This window comes from Miscanthus floridulus, chromosome 12, assembly GCF_019320115.1.
Source record: "Miscanthus floridulus cultivar M001 chromosome 12, ASM1932011v1, whole genome shotgun sequence".
NCBI lineage: Eukaryota > Viridiplantae > Streptophyta > Magnoliopsida > Poales > Poaceae > Miscanthus > Miscanthus floridulus.
Genome location: NC_089591.1, coordinates 70,301,364 through 70,319,706, shown reverse-complemented (window position 1 = coordinate 70,319,706; position 18,343 = coordinate 70,301,364). Strand labels below are relative to the sequence as shown.

Genomic DNA, 18,343 nt, shown 5'->3' with positions numbered 1-18,343 from the left:
CACAAGTACGGCCTCCAGTGTCGAACAGCGTGGACAAGGCCGATGAGCTCCCGCTCATAGGCGGCGAGGGACTGGTGGCGTGGCGCGATGGGTCAGCTGAAGAAAGCGATCGGGTGGCCCTCCTGGACGAGCATGGTGCCAAACCCGTGTGAAGACGCGTCGCACTCGACGACGAACGGCTTGGCAAAGTCTGGCATGGTGAGCACCGATGCTGAAGTGACCGCGGCCTTGAGGGCGTCGAAAGCCGCGGTTGCCATAGCAGTCTAGGAGAACATGTCCTTCTTGAGGAGGGCTATCAGCAGGGCGGCGACCATGCCGTAGTTGTGGACAAACTTGCGATAGTACCCCGCCAAGCCAAGGAAGCCATGGACCGTCCGCGCCGAGCGAGGCACCGGCCAGTCATGGATGGCCTGCACCTTGGCTGGATCCATGGCAACACCCCCCGCGGAGATGACGTGGCCGAGGTAGGCGATAGAGGTGACGCCGAAGGCGCACTTGGCGCGCTTGATGAAGAGCTGGTGCTGCTGTAGCTCAGAGAGGACAGCGCGGAGGTGACGCAGGTGGTCGGCCCAAGTCGTGCTATAGATCAAAATATCATCAAAAAAGACAAGGACGAAATGATGTAAGAATGGTCGAAGCACATCATTCATGAGCGCCTAGAATGTCACTGGGGCATTGCACAGCCCGAACGGCATCACCAAGAACTCGTAGAGGCCATCGTGGGTGCAGAACGCGGTCTTGTGGACGTCCTTCGGCCGCATCCGGACTTGGTGATAGCCGAAACGCAGATCCAGCTTGGTGAAGAAATGCGCGCCATGGAGCTCGTCGAGCAGCTCGTCGACGACAGGGATGGGAAAAGCGTCCTTGACGGTGAGCGTGTTCAGCGCCCTGTAGTCGACGCAGAAGCGCCATGAGCCATCTGCCTTCTTGATGAGGAGCACCGGCGAGGAGAACGCCGAGTCGCTACGGCGGACAATGCCCTGCTGGATCATAGCGGCGCATTGTCGCTCAAGTTCGTCCTTGTGCGCCGCCGGGTACTGGTACGGTTGGACCGCCACGGGCTATGCGTCTGGCTTGAGGATGATGCTATGGTCGCAGCCCTATTTGGGTGGCAGCCCCGTCGGCTCAGCGAAGACGTCCTCGAAGGCTGCCAGGAGCACGTCGAGGAGGGGCGCAAGCGCCGCGCTGGTCACCGTGGCGTGCAGAGCAGTCGTGCTAGATGTGGCCACGCCTGCCCACATGATGGTGTGGTCGTGTCGCTGGAACGACATGGAACGCTCGGTGAAGTCCCAAATGATCTTCCCCAGTGTGGCCATCCACTGAGTCCCCAGCACCATGTCATACCCTGCAAGTGGCATGACAAAAAGATCGATGTGGAACGGTGTATTATCAATGGAGATCGGCGCGCGGTGAATGACGCCGGGACAGGCGACCCTCTCGCCGTTGGCGACTATGGCCGTGAGGCGAGGCCGGGGCTGGATGGGCAGCCCTGTTCGCAGTGCGGCATCCTCGGCAATGAAGTTATGCGTGGAACCAGAGTCGAGGAGCACGATGAGGGAGGTGGCGCCCAGCGACACCATGATCTGCATCGTATCGCAAGTCGGGACGCCTACGACCGCATGCAGGGAGAAGACCGGCGCCTCCGTGCTCGAGTTCTCGTCCCCTGCAGCGACGTCATCGTCGGCGTCGTCCTCCAGCATGCAGTCGAGGAGGAAGAGGCGCTTGCAGATGCGGTTGTGCCCCCAGCTATACTTTTCATCGTAGTTACAGCACAGCCCGAGGCGACGACGTTCCTCCTGTTCCGCCTGGGTGAGGTGCTTGACGGGGTGGCCCTCCACTGTGACTGTTGGAGCGGCAGCCCTGGTGGCCGGCTGGAACGCTAGGGTGGGCTACGGCGCCAGGGCGGGCAGGATGCGGCCTTCAGCGGCGCGACGGAGTACTATTCCATCAACTCCATCTGCCGGGCAAGGCTCATGGCCGTGGCGAGTGACTGCGGGTTCTGCACTTGGACGGCGAGGCTGAGCAACGGGAGGAGACCTCCCGTGAATAGCTGGACCCTCTAGGTTTCGTCCAGGTGACCACCGCGGGGAAGAAGCGCCTGGAAGCGTGCCTGGTACTCCGCGACAGTGCTGGTACGCCGATAATCGGTGAGCTCAAAGAGTGGGGCAGAGCGCAGGGGCGGTCCAAACCTTAGATCGAGGAGTTCCGTGAAGCAACGCCACGACGGCGTGCCCTCATCTGTCTGCACCTACATGTACCAGAGTTGTGCCTCATTGTCGAGGTTGTAAGATGCCATCCATACCTTCTCCTCCTCCATGATCCGCTGCTGGTGGAAGTAGGACTCGCAACAGTTGATGAAGCTGAGGGGATCCTTTGTGCCATCGTACTTTAGAAAGTCCATCTTCTGAAACTTCGGCGGCTGATCATTATGGTGCTCGTCGGAGCCCAGCCTGGCGGCGGAGGACGATGCGCGATCCGCAGTGAGGGCGGCGATGGCCTTGGCATTGGCTGTGACCGTGGCCTGCAGCTCCTTCATGGCATCGGTGAGGGACTTGATTTGATCGGTGTCACCCATGGCGGCGGTGGATGATGAGGTGGAACGGAAGGGAGAGGATCGTCTAGAACGTGATACCAGGTTGTCAAGTGCGTCGGCGTCCAAGGTAGTTGGACCGTGGCTACGGAGTTCGTAGCCTCGTTCCGTCGTCGCCGGCGAGGTTTTGCCCCTCAGCCGTCGGCTTGTTGTTTGGAGAAGAGGGAGGAAATTAGATTGATAATACTTCCTTCCCTTCCTCAAGTGTTTCGTTACAGCATATATGGCCTAAGGCCTTCACACGGATGAAAACTAATTGATCCTATAATTAAGGACTGTAAATAGAAAGTAACAAACTAGACTATGTTTCCATCCTAGCCACTCGTCGATGCCGAGCTGCTCGCGACGCCGTGAGCGCCCATCGCGTGTTCCGCGGCCCTCCGCACGTCTCTGGCCCTCCTGCGCCAGGTGTAGGTGTGTCCCCACATGCCACAGGGGAATTTTTTAACATTTCTTCAACAAGCGCAGGCTCCCTTTTTGGAGATATTTCTTCCTGATAATATCATGCCAGATGCCTCTTCTCCATTTTCAGCTTTCCACCACCATTTGCATAAAAGACTAATGTTCATTTTCCTTAAATCTTTGATACCAAGCCCCCTTTATCTTTTGGTTTTGTAATTCTAATCCACCTGACAAGGTGATATTTCTTCTTCAAGCCTCCCCCTTGCCAGAAGAATCTTTTTCTGATGGTGTCCATTTTATCAAGGGTTGAAACAGGCAACCAGTACATAGACATGGTGTATATAGGTAGATTACTCAAGCAGGAGTTAATAAGGGTTAATCTTCCCCCTAAACTCAAAGCACTACCCTTCCACCCATCCTATCTTTTCATCTGTTTTTCAATAATGGGTAACCAATCAGCTACATGAAGCCTGGAGCCGGCCACAGGAACTCCTAAATACTTGATAGGCCATTTGCCAATAGCACAATTGAACATTTTAGAGAATTCAATACTCTTTGAGTCATCCTGACTTATCATAACCCCTTCACTCTTGTTAAAATTGATCTTAGGACCAAACATTGATTCATAAATGTAAAGCAAAAGTTTAAGATTGGTAGCCTACTCTCTATCATCTTGAAGGCACATAATTGTGTCATTTGCATATTGCAGAATAACAACCCCATTTTCAATGTATTCAGGCACAAGGCCTTGAATCAAGTAATTCTTCTGTGCAAGAGAAATCATTTTTGCTAAAGAATCAATAGCAATGTTAGAGAGGAAGGGTGACAAAGGATCACCTTGTCTAACCCCTCTACCAGATTTAAAGTAAACCCCCTTAGTATTGTTGATTTTAACACTCACAGTGCCAGTCATCATAACAAGCTTGATCCAATCACACCATTTTTCACAAAATCCCCTTTGCCTAAGACAGTCAAACAAAAACTCCCAATTCAGCTTGTCATAGGCTTTTTCAAAATCAAGTTTAAGCACTAATCCATCCTTCTTCTTAATCCTAGTGTCATGAAGAATCTCATGCAAAGCCAAGATACCATACAATGTTTCCATCTTTCACGAAGCCAGACTGACTTCTATTGATAGTTTTACCCATGACTTTCTCCGGTCTTAACATTAGGGTTTCAGTGAAAATTTTGTAACTGACATTTAACAGACAAATAGGTTTTGTACTGCTTTGTGTTATTGGCCTCTTTCACTTTAGGTAAAAGGGTAATAACCCCATAGTTGAATCTACCAATGTCCAGTTTCATATTATGAAAATTAGCAAAAAGGGCAATAAGATCATTTTTAATGATATCCCGATAGAGAGATATAGATAGTGATTTTGTTCCAACGACTTTCTAAATGATGATTTAAAAGATAAATTTAAGATAAGATGGTTAGATAGTCTCCCAATGAAGTCAAAATCAAAAATGGTCATTCAGGCCCAGTTTGCAACGCAGGAATGGAAAACAGAGGAATAGAAGAAAAAAACACAGGAATAGGATGTAGTATAAAGTGAAAAACCGTAGGGATCTAAAACAGGGGAATACTTGAAGTTTGCTATTTGGATTGTAGGAAAAATTTGAACATTCATGTTTTCCTTGAGTCACGGAAGATGTTTTATTTCCCGTGAAACACACATAGCTGGTTGCCTTTCCTCCGGAAGGGAAACTATAGATCCTATGTTCCAAACGCAGTCACGGGCTTTCTTTCCATAGGAATGAAAAACTCCAAAATTCCTATGAAAAAATTGTGTTCCAAACAAGCCCTCACTTAGATAATTGACCTATGAACTTGCACCTCTGCACACTTACCTTAATTTGTTGATTTTGATTATGTTGACGAGAAAACTCACTCACATACATAAATGACACCTCTCATACACCTATTTATTAACTCACGTACATGTCAATGTCATGCACTGAATGTGTACTGTGGGCATGTTTGGATTTCCTCTGATCCTCTAAATTTTAGAGCTAAAACTCCAAACAAGTGGTCTAAAAGTTAGCTCTAAACTTTAACCCAACTCACGTTAGATCTTTAGAGGTAAAAAGTGAGCTAAAGTGCTCTAAAACTTTTAGAAGCTCTAAAGTTTAGAAGAGGGGATTCAAATAGGCCCATATATGAAGTAGGAGTGTCCGTGCAGAAAGTGACCAACACGTAAATATTTGTAAGTTTGTCGTATGTTGTGATCGGAGGTGGCATAGCACTCAATGACATAGGGTTTATACTGGTTCAGGCAACATGCCCTACGTCTAGTTTGAGTCGGTCAGTGACTTTATTCCTAAGCCCAGGTGCTCGAAGTTTACAGTGGGGTTACAAACAAGAAGGAGGAAGATGAGGGTACAAGAGGTCTGATTGGACTCTGGCTAGAGGGGCCGAAAGCGATGGGAGCCCCGCTATGAGCTAAGTGTTCGAGCATGTGCTCGTGGTTTGAACCTGGTGGTTCTGCTGTTGTGTGCTAGTGAACTTGACCGATCTAATGAATTTAGAATCACTTAACGAACCTGAATGTTGGAAGAGAGCGCATCCCCTTTTATAGATAAAGGGGATGGCCTTACAAGTGAGAGGAAGAGAGTACGTATGCTTCTAGGCCTTGTTGCCCACGCCGGTGGGTACGGGATGATGGTAGATGCCCACAACACTGCTGGATGTCAGATGCATGTGGGAGGTTACGTCGTCTTGTTCAGGTATGGCAGATGTCGGTACCTGCTGAAGGGACCGTGACACCTAAGAGCGGGGGGGGGGGAATTAGGCAACTTAAAATTCTAACTCTAAACTATGGCCTCTTTTTGTAACCCTAGCAAAACCTATGCAATAGATAAACTATCTAGATGTGTAACTATGGTTTTGCTAGTGTGTTGCTATCTCTACCACAAACGAAGTAAAGTAATAAATGTAAATGCGGAAGCTAAAAAGCAAGGTAGAGATATGCAAACTCCCGTCGTCGACTCCGGTATTTTTACCGAGGTGTCGAGAAACGCGCAAGCTTCCCCCTAGTCCTCGTTGGAGCCCCTCGCAAGGGCCAAGCTCCTGGTCAGGTAACTCCGTGGATAGCCTCGAGCCTTCCCCACGCGCAAGTGGGTCTTCGATGTGCCTCTCGGTAAGCCTCTCCCAGATGCTTCCCGCCGTCTTCACTATCAAGCTTCCGACCGAAACGCCGCAGGCTTTGTCCCCTCCAGTACACGGTGGCGGCCACACCATAAACATGGTTGGTGTGATCTCGCAAGACTTCAAGCCCCTTCGATGTACAACACTTGTGCTCACAAGCACGGGGTGACAAGAGGTATGCAAACCTCACTAAACACTAGGCAAACACCTAGAGCAAGCACATAAGCGGTGGTCTAATCAACCTAAGCACTTCGCAAAGCACTTATGCTAATCACCTAATAAAACACTAAGCACTATGCATGTGGAGATGACTAAAATGGTGTATCAACACCCTTGGTATGTTTCCTCAACTCCACATCTCTCAAATGGCCAGTTGGGGGTTGTATTTATAAGCCCCACTGAGAAAGTAGCCATTGGGGTCGAATTTTTGTGAAACTGCTACTAACCGGATGCTGAATCGTCCTGACCGGACGCATTCGGTCGTCTCGACCATTGAGTTGGCAAAATACTGATCGGATACTGGCCAGCGTCCGGTCGCCTACCACTAGACGCGTCCGGTCGCAGATTTGCCGCTCTGGAACCTCTCTGTACTCGATCGGACGTTGTTGTCCTGCGTCCGGTCGGTTGCCGCCAGCGTCCGGTCTAGTGTCCGGTCACCTGTCTACCAAGCCACTTGGCCAGCGTCTGGTCGCAGCGTCTGGTTGCTTGTCCAGCGTTCGGTCCTGCATTCGGTCACCACAGTGAGCTCATTGCTTCATGATCTTGCGTACGACTTGGTTTCAATCTTCATGCTTGGACTTTGCTTGATCTCTTGGGTCTTTTCTTGTGCTCTTAAGGTCTTGCTTGAGGTGTTGATCATTGGATCATCACGTCACCTTCGTCCAAGTTACGTCTTGCACCCTATTGAACTACAAAACAAACACTTGCAAATTCATTAGTCCAATTTAGTTGTGTTGGTCATCAAACACCGAAATCCAAAGTAAATGGGCCAAGGGTCCATTTTCCTTACAATCTCCCCCTTTTTGGTGATTGATGCCAACACGACCAAAGCAAGCAAATAATAAGAATTTAGAAATTAAAAACTACCTACCTGCTAGTGTAACAGAACCGACCAATTATACGAGATTAAGTAAGAAAATCTTCTACCGAAACAGATAATTTAGCAAACTTAAGCCCGTATAACCCAGTAGTCCGTGAAACCACGAAGGATTTCAAACCACTCGACATACAAACCAAGATCATATAAGTTTAGCAAGTACCGTCACATGTTACATAAAGTTTGCAATGACAGTTAGATACATCAGAGTTTAGAATATAAAGTTATTACAGACCAGATTCAATCTGAAATAGCAGAAGCAAATAGTTTTAAAGACACACACACACACTTTTTGTTTAGATACAGTGCCAGTAGGTAGTCATCTCCAACAAAAGCATCAGATGAGAGATACAGAGTGACCATTGCCCTTGGTCCTAGTTATCCCCCATCATCGGGTACAGGCAGTTAATGCAATAGCCATAGTACATTTGACCATCTGCAACAACAATAGGAACAACGCCCTGAGTACGAGAAGGTACTCAGCTAGACTTACCCATCTTAAACCAAAATAAAATGATACCAAAGATTATGCAAGGCTTTCTTTAGTGGGCTAGCTGACTTGTTTACGAAAAGCATAAGCTATCATGAAGAAACCATTTTAAGTACTTTGCATCATCTCTATTATGACCTATCCATCTAGGTAAGCACATGTACTATAGCAATCACTTGATTAACCAATAACATCTAGTTACCAATTTAGATTTAGCATATCCCATACCATCTAGATAACCATCATTGTTCCATAATTATTACTATGATGCCGTAGCTTGAGTCAAGTGCTCACTATCCAGGAGCGATGGCGATTCGAATCGATTCCTAACCAGCTGGTGATTTAATCCTCACACAAACCACACTCACCAATCAAGTGAGCTACAGATCACCAATGACACTTTCCAAGTAGCCGTGGGATAACAGCTGGGACCGCACTACCCAGGGACCGCCCGACTACCAGGACGCACCTTGGGCTCACTCTTCGTGTCCCCATCATACCCCCTTCAGCACCAGTCTGCCAATCTGAGTTTATCCCAGCTCAAATAGTGTCACTAGCTTCGTGGTCGAAAGGTACTTTATTCGGCCAGCTAAATGTGAGGCATGCGTTCAACATGACAAGAGGGACGAGCAATGATTAGTCCTTAATTGACACAGACGGAAACTAACAGCACCCCAGAACCCTGTCTGGTTGCCTCCAACTTTTTCCGTCCGGTCTCCAATTATCCATCACACATGGTTAATTCTAGGATATCATTCTTTCCATAGCTAAATTCTTCTAGAACCACCTATAATGTAGGTGACCGGATATCACCGATCGCTACCGGTCTAAGCAAGGCTAAGCAGTTATTCGATCCTAACCTAACAGGGTAAAAGGTAATAAGGTAGGCAAGGATAGTAATAAATGCATCAACGGTTTCAATCAACTCCTATAACTTAATGCAACAATATATAAACTCATATATATAGAAAGAATTGTTTTTATAAATTAGGAGACTTATAATGCTCCGGGGCTTGCCTCGTTCGAACGAACTAGGGTGATGATCCACGCACTCGGGCAAGTCCTCTCCTTGCTCCTCTTCCTCTAGCACCTCCTGTGCCTGGACTTCTTATGGATCTGTCCCGGTCTGCTCTTCCTGAACTACTACTAGCAACTCCTACAATCCTGTATGATGTAGATGCATAAGTGCTTAGGCATAGGTGTATCGAAGAGATAACATGTAATGATCATGATGCATGGAATGTAGATGAACATGTTTAACTTCATTGAACATAGTAGAAGTAAAGCTCTTCTACAAGGTAGCAACATCATCCAAGAACATGTACTACTATACTACTACTACAACCACTGTACTAACATGCCAAGTCACCACAGCAATCTAGGATGCTTTAAAGATACACCAAAGCAAACATTATTAACTAATCATGCATTAAAGATTAGTTTATTTCATTTTAAACTAGGGCTACAACAGCAACATATATTTTTGGTGCTCATAAAAATCTGAGAAAATCACAGTAGCATAGTACTACTCTAAGTAGACTACCATAAAATTTTCATGGCATTTGGATATGTACAATAGCCTACACAAAAATGACAAACTATGGCATAATTATGAGCATGAAAATACTTTGTACTATGAAAAGTGTCAACCAATAGATTTGGTATTTTTCCTATGTTCTACACAGTAAACAATCACTGCACAAAATTTATCATACACATGTTTTATACAATTTTTGCTCTCTATTAAAATAACAAAAATCATCAATTAAAGGCGCTTGAACTACACCTCAATATTTCTCTATAGAACATGCATGGCATATATTTTTCTCCGAAAGTACATCTCACGGATAGATCAACCAAATTGGAATCATATTTTTCTGATACATATAGGATTTACTAAACATTTTATAAGATATCAGCAATATCAAGAATTAAATAAAGCTCTACATTAAAGTACCTCAAAAATGACATGCAATATTTTTATCATGTAGATCTAGTGACAAGGAACACTACAAAATTTGTTTCATCAATTTTGGAGCAATATAACTCAAGATATACATTTTATAAGCCTTTTAATCAATTTTTGAAATTATTTTCTTTAAAACTGAAATTCCACCGAACCCTAATCTGCTAGGTGCACCCGATGCAGTGCACCCAGAGGTGCTACCACGCGGGACCCACGATCAAGCCGAGCCCACGCGTCAGCCAGAGCCGAGGCAGGGGTCGTCGTTGACCGGCCGGCTTTCACCGCCGGTGAGCTCACTAGCGGTGAGGTCACCACCAGCGGCTTTTCGCTACGAGGCGGACCCGATGCGCCAAGAACGGGCACTGGAGGAGCTTGGAAGCGAGCTCGCCGGCGCGCATGGCGACACAGTGGCGTGGCATGCCCACGTGCGGGCACTTCCCGGCCACAGCAAGGCATGGGGAGGCGCGCACGAGGTTCGCAAGGGCAAGGCGGTGCTAACGCGCATGAAATCGGAAGGAGAAAGGGAGCGAAGTGGAGCAGAGAAGGGCTGTCTGCGTGGAGCCAAGCTCTGGCAAGGAGAAGCTCACTCCGACGAGGAATTCCTGGCTAGTGAAGGCTTACCACGGCGAAGCGACGCAAGCACGGGGTGCGCGAGGTGGAGGCGGAGCTGCTAGCGAGACAGAGTGGTCAACGGTGAACTGGAGGGGCTGGAACGGCCAACTCCGGTGAGGAAGCTTGTGCGGGTGGTGGCGGGCGCGTGCGCTGCTACTGCTGTCTGAGCGAGAGAGGCAGTGGGGAGTGCGGCACCAGGGTGCGTCTGGCCGAGCCTTAAAGGCAGTGCGGCGACGGTCGGGACGCGGCAGGCCGGTGGTGCCACGCGGCGAGTTTGCCGGCGCATGGCCACCACGCGGCGGTCGTGACCTAACACGGTCAGGGCACTGGCATGGGCGAGCAGACGGTGGCGCAGAGGTAGGCCGGGCCGGCTCTGCGAGCTGGGCCAAAGGGGAGGCGGCGGCCCATTCAAGGTAAAAATGATTTTTTTCAATTTCTTTTCTCTCCCAATTTCATTCAAACAAATTTTTGAACTTTTTCAAAGTAGTTTCAAACTTTGGCCCAAAAATAAAAGTTGCTCTAAAATTTATTCTCTACAACTTTGCTTTTATGACCAAAGTCAAATTCTAAATAGATTTTGAATTACAAAATTAAAATCAATTAAATTTCAAAACCCTATTTTGGAAGATTATTTTTAAAAGAAAAATTTGGCAACAATTTAAATATAAACTTTGCTCCAAATTGTATCCTAAATATTTATAAGCTATCTTAGTGATCAAACCAAGAAATCTTATCACCCAAACATGAGCATGGCATTTCAAATAGTTTAAACATGATGAATTTCAATTTAATTTCAGCACCACATGAAATGACACTTCCTTTCTTTAGAATGGAATGCATAGATGCTGCTTATGCATAATGAAATGATGATTATGCTCATGAGATGGAATGTTAATGCATGCTTAACACCAAGGTGTTACAGCCCTCTCCACTTATAAGAATCTCATCCCGAGATTTTGAGTTACGAACCATTTGTTATAAAAATCCTTATAAGCGTTTTGCATATATTCTCCTGTTTCTCATGTCGCATCACCATCATCGTGATGACTCCACTATATCTTATATGTTCTCACCACTTTATTCTGAGTGACTCAGTCCTTAGTGTCCAAAACTCGAACCGGTTGCTCACGGTATTCCAAGTCTGATTTGAGCTGAATGCTCTGAGGTTCTATTCTCTCTTTCGGAACACGCAAGCACTTCTTCAACTGTGATACATGGAAGACTAGGAAGATTGAACCCATCACTTCTGGTAACTGTAACTTATAAGCCACAGGACCCTTCTTCTCTATGATCTTGTACGGTCCTACAAATCTAGGAGCAAGTTTTCTCTTTACTCCAAACCATTGTACTTTCTTCATTGGAGTAACCTTCAGATAAACGTAGTCACCTACCTCAAACTCAAGCGGTCTCCTTCTCTTATTGGCATAACTCTTCTGGCGTGGCTGTGCTGCTTTCATGTTTTGTTGGATAATACGGACCTTTTTCTTAGCCTCGTCAACAAAATCGATTCCATAAAACCTTCTTTCTCTAGGCTCAACCCAATTCAATGGTGTCCTACATTTCCTGCCATACAATGCTTCAAATGGAGCCATCTTGATACTCTCTTGGTAACTATTGTTGTAAGCAAACTCTGCCAAAGGTAACCATGATTCCCATGAACCCTTAGACGATAACACACAAGCTCTAAGCATATTTTCTAGAACAACATTAACTCGCTCTATCTGCCCATCTGTCTGTGGGTGGTAAGTTGTACTACGAATCAAGCTAGTACCCAAACCTTCATGAAGATGTTCCCAAAAATGAGCGGTAAACTGTGACCCATGTTCAGACACGATAGTCTTTGGTATACCATGTAATCGGACAATCTCTGCAATGTACTTCTCAGCATACTGAGGTGGTCAAAAAGTGTTCTTGACTGGTAAGAAGTGAGCTGATTTGGTAAGGCGATCTACAATTACCCAAATCGAATCATTCCCTTTTGGTGTGGTGGGAAGACCGGTGATAAAATCCATACTTATATCATCCCATTTCCAATCTGGTACTGACAAAGGTTGCAACATTCCTACGGGTCTCATGTGAAGAGCTTTCACTCTACAACACATGTCGCAACGAGCAACATACACTGCAATCTCCTTCTTCATCTTCGTCCACCAATAACGAGGTCTCAATTCTTGGTACATTTTATTACTTCTAGGATGGATAGACAGCTTAGAGTGATGAGCTTCATCCATCAATTTGTTCTTGAGCTCTCGATCTTTAGGTACAACCAGACGGTCCTTAAACCATAGCACTCCTTGTTCATCCACTCTAAAGTGCTTGGTCGGTTCTTTCTCCATTTTCTCCTTGATATAGAATATTTCCTTATCTGTTTTCTGACCCTCAATGATCTTGCTTTCCAAGGTACAACTAACCTGGATATTATGCAACACAGCAGGATGCAACAAATTGAAGCCATCTTCAAACAATGGTTGCACAGCAAGAGAATGTGACTTCCTACTTAAGGCATCTGCCACTACATTTGCCTTTCTAGGATGATAGTGCACATTCAGATTATAATCCTTTATCAGCTCTAACTATCTTCTTTGTCGCATATTCAACTCAAACTGAGTAAATATGTACTTGAGACTCTTATGATCTATAAAGATATTGCACACATTCCCAAGCAACTAGTGTCTCCAAATCTTTAGAGCATGCACAACAGTCGCAAGCTCTAAATCGTGCATAGGATAGTTAACCTCATGCTTCCTCAACTGACATGAGGCATAAGCAATGACCCTTCCATCTTGCATCAGAACACATCCTAAACCATTCTTTGATGCATCGCAAAACACATCAAACGGCTTCTCTACACCCGATTACGCTAGAATAGGAGCAGTGGTTAGCAAATTCCGCAAGGTGCAGAAAGCTACCTCACACTCCTCTATCCAAATGAACTTATGATCCTTTTGTAGCAAACTTGTCATTGGCTTGGCAATCTTCGAGAAGTCCGGTATAAAACGACGATAGTAACCAGCTAATCCAAGAAAACTCCGAACCTCATGAACTATGATGGGTGCCTTCCAGTCCATAACCTCTTGTACCTTACTAGGATCCACTGAGATTCCATTCTCAGATAACACATGACCGAGAAAAGGAACTATCTTCAGCCAGAACTCACATTTACTAAACTTAGCATACAACTGGTGATCTTTGAGTCTAGTCAAGACAATTCTTAGATGCTCTGCATGATCCTATTCGTTCTTTGAGTATACCAGAATGTCATCAATGAACACAATCACGAACTTATCCAACTCTAGCATAAAGACCGAATTCATCAAATACATAAAGTATGTAGGAGCATTTGTCAAACCAAAGGACATGACAAGATACTCGTATAAACCATATCTGGTGGAGAACGCGGTTTTGGGTATATCTTGTGGTCTAATCTTGATCTGATGGTACCCTGATCTCAAATCTATCTTAGAGAACACCTTGGCTTTTGATAATTGATAAACAAGATATCAATCCGAGGTAGAGGATACTTGTTTTTAATTGTCACCGCATTCAGTGGCTGGTAGTCCACGCACATCCGTAAGGAGTTATCCTTCTTCTTCTTCACGAACAGTGCAGGACATCCCCATTCTGATGAACTTGGATGAATTAAACCCTTAGTCAATAGATCTTGGTGTTGTTTCTTCAACTAGGCTAATTCATTTGGATGCATCCAATAAGGCCTTCTTGAGATCGGTGGTGTTCTAGGGATTAACTCAATGGCAAACTCAACATCTCTGTCCGGTGGAAGACCGGGTAACTCCTCTAGAAACACATCCGAAAACTCGCACACTACTGGAATCCTGGCTAGAAGAGTAGTTTGGACTGCACAAGTTGTACTGGTTAGATCTATTCTCCGAGGTAAGGTCACTTGAAATGTACCTTCTCCAACAGGTTCCTTGAGAGAAATGCTTCTTCCTCCAACATCAATTACTACTCCCATCTTAGTCATCCAGTTCATTCCTATAATCACATCCAGAACTTGCCTTGGCATAACTATTAAGTTAAGCTTATACTGCCTGTCTGCTATACTTAGGGTTACCCCCTGGATTATCTGATTAGTTAATAGATCAGCCCCAGCTGAACTTATCCGATAAGCACATTCCAATTCAACTATCTTTTGCTCATACTTTCTTGCAAATGCTTGACTTATGAATGAATGCGATGATCCAGAATCAAACAAAACAACTACAGGATGATCGTTGATAGAAAATATACTAGCTGTCATGGGCTCTCCTTCTGGGATGTCATCAATGGTGGTGTGGTGCACATGAGCTTGGTATTGATTCTGCTGCCTCTTGGGATATGGGCAAAACTTCACAAAGTGCCTAGGTTGATTGCAGTTGAAACACAGTCCTCTTACTTGAGTAGCAACTCTAGATGAACTGCCTTGTCTGGTCTTGGCTTGTGGCACCACCATCTTGAATGGCTTCTAATTCCTCTAAGGTTGTTGGGCATTCTGATTCCTCCGCTGGAGTGGTCTAAACCTTGCACCAGGGGCAGGCAAACGATACGCAGAACAATTTGCCATCGGGGCCCTTGGCTAGGATGGACCTGATTCAAAAGCCCTCTTATGAGTCTTAGATGTAGCATATACATTATTGTTCTTTTCTTGCTTTAAGCAGTCACTAACAAAGTCATTGAAACCAGTTCTAGTGTTAGTACCCACGTGCTTCACCATGTCAGAGGCATAGCGACTTAGATTGTTGAATGCATGTAGATACTGGGTCACAGTCTTGGTGCCTTGGTTCAGTGCTAGAAATTCTCCAAACTTCATTTTGGTCAAACTAGGTGGAATGTGAACTCCACGAAAAGCCTCAATGAATTCCCTCCAAGTAATGTGGGCATTGTAGGGAAAAGTGGTGCGGTGGTGCTTCCACCACATTCCTACAGGGCCTTACAGCTGATGAGCTGCATACTCAGTCTTCAATACTTCTGTCATCCTTAGAACATGAAACTTATCTTCCATGGTGTTTATCCACTCTTCTGCATCCAATGGCTCTGCCGCTTCCTTGAAAATTGGTGGTCTGGTGTCTATAAAGTCCTTAAAACTGCTATGCTGATTCGCTTCATGCCCTCCTGGGTTTAACCCATAGTGGGTGTTGTCAGCAATATGGCGCAATGCAGCTTCCATGTTCTGCTGCATGCCCTCCATGTTGCGTTGACTTCCAAGGAACTGTGCGAAGAACTGTTCCATGGTGTACGGTGGAGGAGGAGGTGGTGGTGGTGGATCACGGTTCTCATTCCCGGCGGCACTGCCACCTGCCTTAGTGGCATCATACACGGTACGGCAAGTGTTCGGCATCTACATATTTTAGCAACAGTAATTATTAGGCGATGTTATAGAAAATTGCAGGTGAATGAAAAATTATGCCGTACTGAATTCACTGGAGAGAATAAATTCATACAATAAAATAGGGGCACAGTAAGTCATTCCAATTCACACAGCATCACTAATTAGATTACTTAAGCGCACACATCGCGTCCATTACAACTAAATTGCCAGCATACATACACTGGACTTTTGACGTTCAGATATCGCCACAAACACATCCAAGTTTTTTGACATTACCTCAAGGTCTTAGTCTTTCTACTCATGATTACATGCCAGACATGTCAACCATGCAAAAGGTCATCCAAAACGAAACCCTAGTAGCTAGCGCAACAACTACTAGCCTACTCATCGTGGTCGCTGTCTAAGTCGGAGATGTCGACATTGTCACTATCCACATCATCGTCGTCATCATCAGCTACTGCCTTCAGCTCTTTGGGATCCTCGTCCTCATCTAGATCCATCTCTGCTGCTCCAGGCGGAATGTAAGGGTGGAGCTGGTTATTCAGCTAATGAACCTCCTCATGTAGGTTGCCATTGTACTCTTCTGCATTGGCCAGCTACTGCTCTAGCTCAACCTATCAAGCTCTCAGAACATCTTCTGTGGACCAGGCTTCATTCCTCTGGTGGAGCACATGGATCAACATGCGCTCAGCGTTCCTATTGGCGGTGGTCAGACGCTCAACCTGCTCTCTTAGTGCACGTACGTCTGCCTCATAGGCTCCTGTCCTCTGAGTCGCCTAATCCCTCTGACGAGTCAACTGAGTATATTTTTCTTAGAAAGTACATCTCAAGAATAGATCACCAAATTGGAATCATATTTTTCTGATACATATAGGATTTACTAAACATTTTACAAGATATCAGCAATATCAAGAATTAAACAAAGCTCTACATTAAAGTACCTCAAAAATGACATGCAATATTTTTATCATGTAGATCTAGTGACAAGGAACACTACAAAATTTGTTTCATCAATTTTGGAGCAATATAACTCGAGATATACAATTTACAAGCTTTTTAATCAATTTTTGAAATCATTTTCTTTAAAACTGAAATTCCACCGAACCCTAATCTGCTAGGTGCACCCGGTGCAGTGCACCCAGAGGTACTGCCACGCGGGACCCGCGGTCAAGCCAGGCCCACGCGTCAGTCGGAGCTGAGGCAGGGGTCGTCGTTGACCGGCTGGCTTTCGTCGCTGGTGAGCTCACTGGCGGTGAGGTCACCACTAGCGGCTTTCCGCTACGAGGCGGACCCGATGCGCCAAGAACGGGCATTGGAGGAGCTCGGAAGCGAGCTCGCCAGTGCGCATGGCGACACGGTGGCGTGGCATGCCTGCGTGCGGGCACTTCCCGACCACAGCAAGGCACGGGGAGGCACGCATGAGGTTCGCAAGGGCAAGGCGGTGCTAACGCGCGCGAAATCGGAAGGAGAAAGGGAGCGAAGTGGAGCGGAGAGGGGCTGTCCACGTGGAGCCAAGCTCTAGCGAGGAGAAGCTCACTCCAATGAGGAATTCCCGACCAGTGAAGGCTTACCATGGCGAAGCGACGCGAGAACGGGGGTGCACGAGGTGGAGGCAGAGCTGCTGGCGAGATGGAGTGGTCGACGGTGAACTAGAGCGGCCGGAACGGCCAACTCCGGCGAGGAAGCTTGTGCGGGTGGTGGCGGGCGCGTGCGCTGCTACTGCTATCCGAGCGAGAGAGGTAGGGGGGAGTGTGGCACCAGGGTGCGTCTGGCCAAGCCTTGAAGGCAGCGCAAAGGATGGTCGGGACGCGGCAGGCCGGTGGTGCCGCGTGGCGAGTTCGCCGGCGCATGGCCGCCACGCGGCGGTCGCGGCCTAACGCGGTCGGGGCGCTGGCGCGGGCGAGCGGACGGCGGCGTGGAGGCAGGCCAGGCCGGCTCTGCGAGCTGGGCCGAAAGGGAGGCGGCGGCCCATTCAAGGTAAAAATGATTTTTTTTTTCAATTTCTTTTCTCTCCCAATTTCATTCAAACGAATTTTTGAACTTTTTCAAAGCAGTTTCAAACTTTGGCCCAAAAATAAAAGTTGCTCTAAAATTTATTCTCTACAACTTTGCTTTTATGATCAAAGTCAAATTCCAAATAGATTTTGAATTACAAAATTAAAATCAATTAAATTTCAAAACCCTATTTTGGAAGATTATTTTTAAAAGAAAAATCTGGCAACAATTTAAATATAAACTTTGCTCCAAATTGTATCCTAAATATTTATAAGCTATCTTAGTGATCAAACCAAGAAATCTTATCACCCAAACATGAGCATGGCATTTCAAATAGTTTAAACATGATAAATTTCAATTTAATTTCAGCACCACATGAAATGACACTTCCTTTCTTTAGAATGGAATGCATAGATGCTGCTTATGCATAATGAAATGATGATTATGCTCATGAGATGGAATGTTAATGCATGCTTAACACCGAGGTGTTACAGCTAGGATGCAATGCAAAGGGCAAGGTTATATGATGCTAATTGACATATACCAATTGTAACTTTACTTAAAAGCTTGTCTTGCCCTTACAAATGTTCCCATGTGTTATTATGGATTAAAGCCTAGCTTTCTAAAAAAATTCTCCCATTACTTAGACTAATCCATAATTCGCTTTTCTCCTTTTCTCGGACCATTACCACTTGTAGACATCAACTTGATGTTTGCC

At 46.0% G+C, this 18,343-nt stretch overlaps 1 protein-coding gene across 1 annotated transcript; it reads right to left on the bottom strand.

Moving 5' to 3' along the window:
• Positions 1-1,100: 1,100 nt before the first annotated feature.
• Positions 1,101-1,589, bottom strand: LOC136496085 (uncharacterized). Its single transcript, XM_066491804.1, has one exon. It carries the CDS (start codon positions 1,587-1,589, stop codon positions 1,101-1,103), a length of 489 nt encoding a protein of 162 aa, XP_066347901.1.
• Between the last annotated feature and the right edge of the window lie 16,754 nt (positions 1,590-18,343).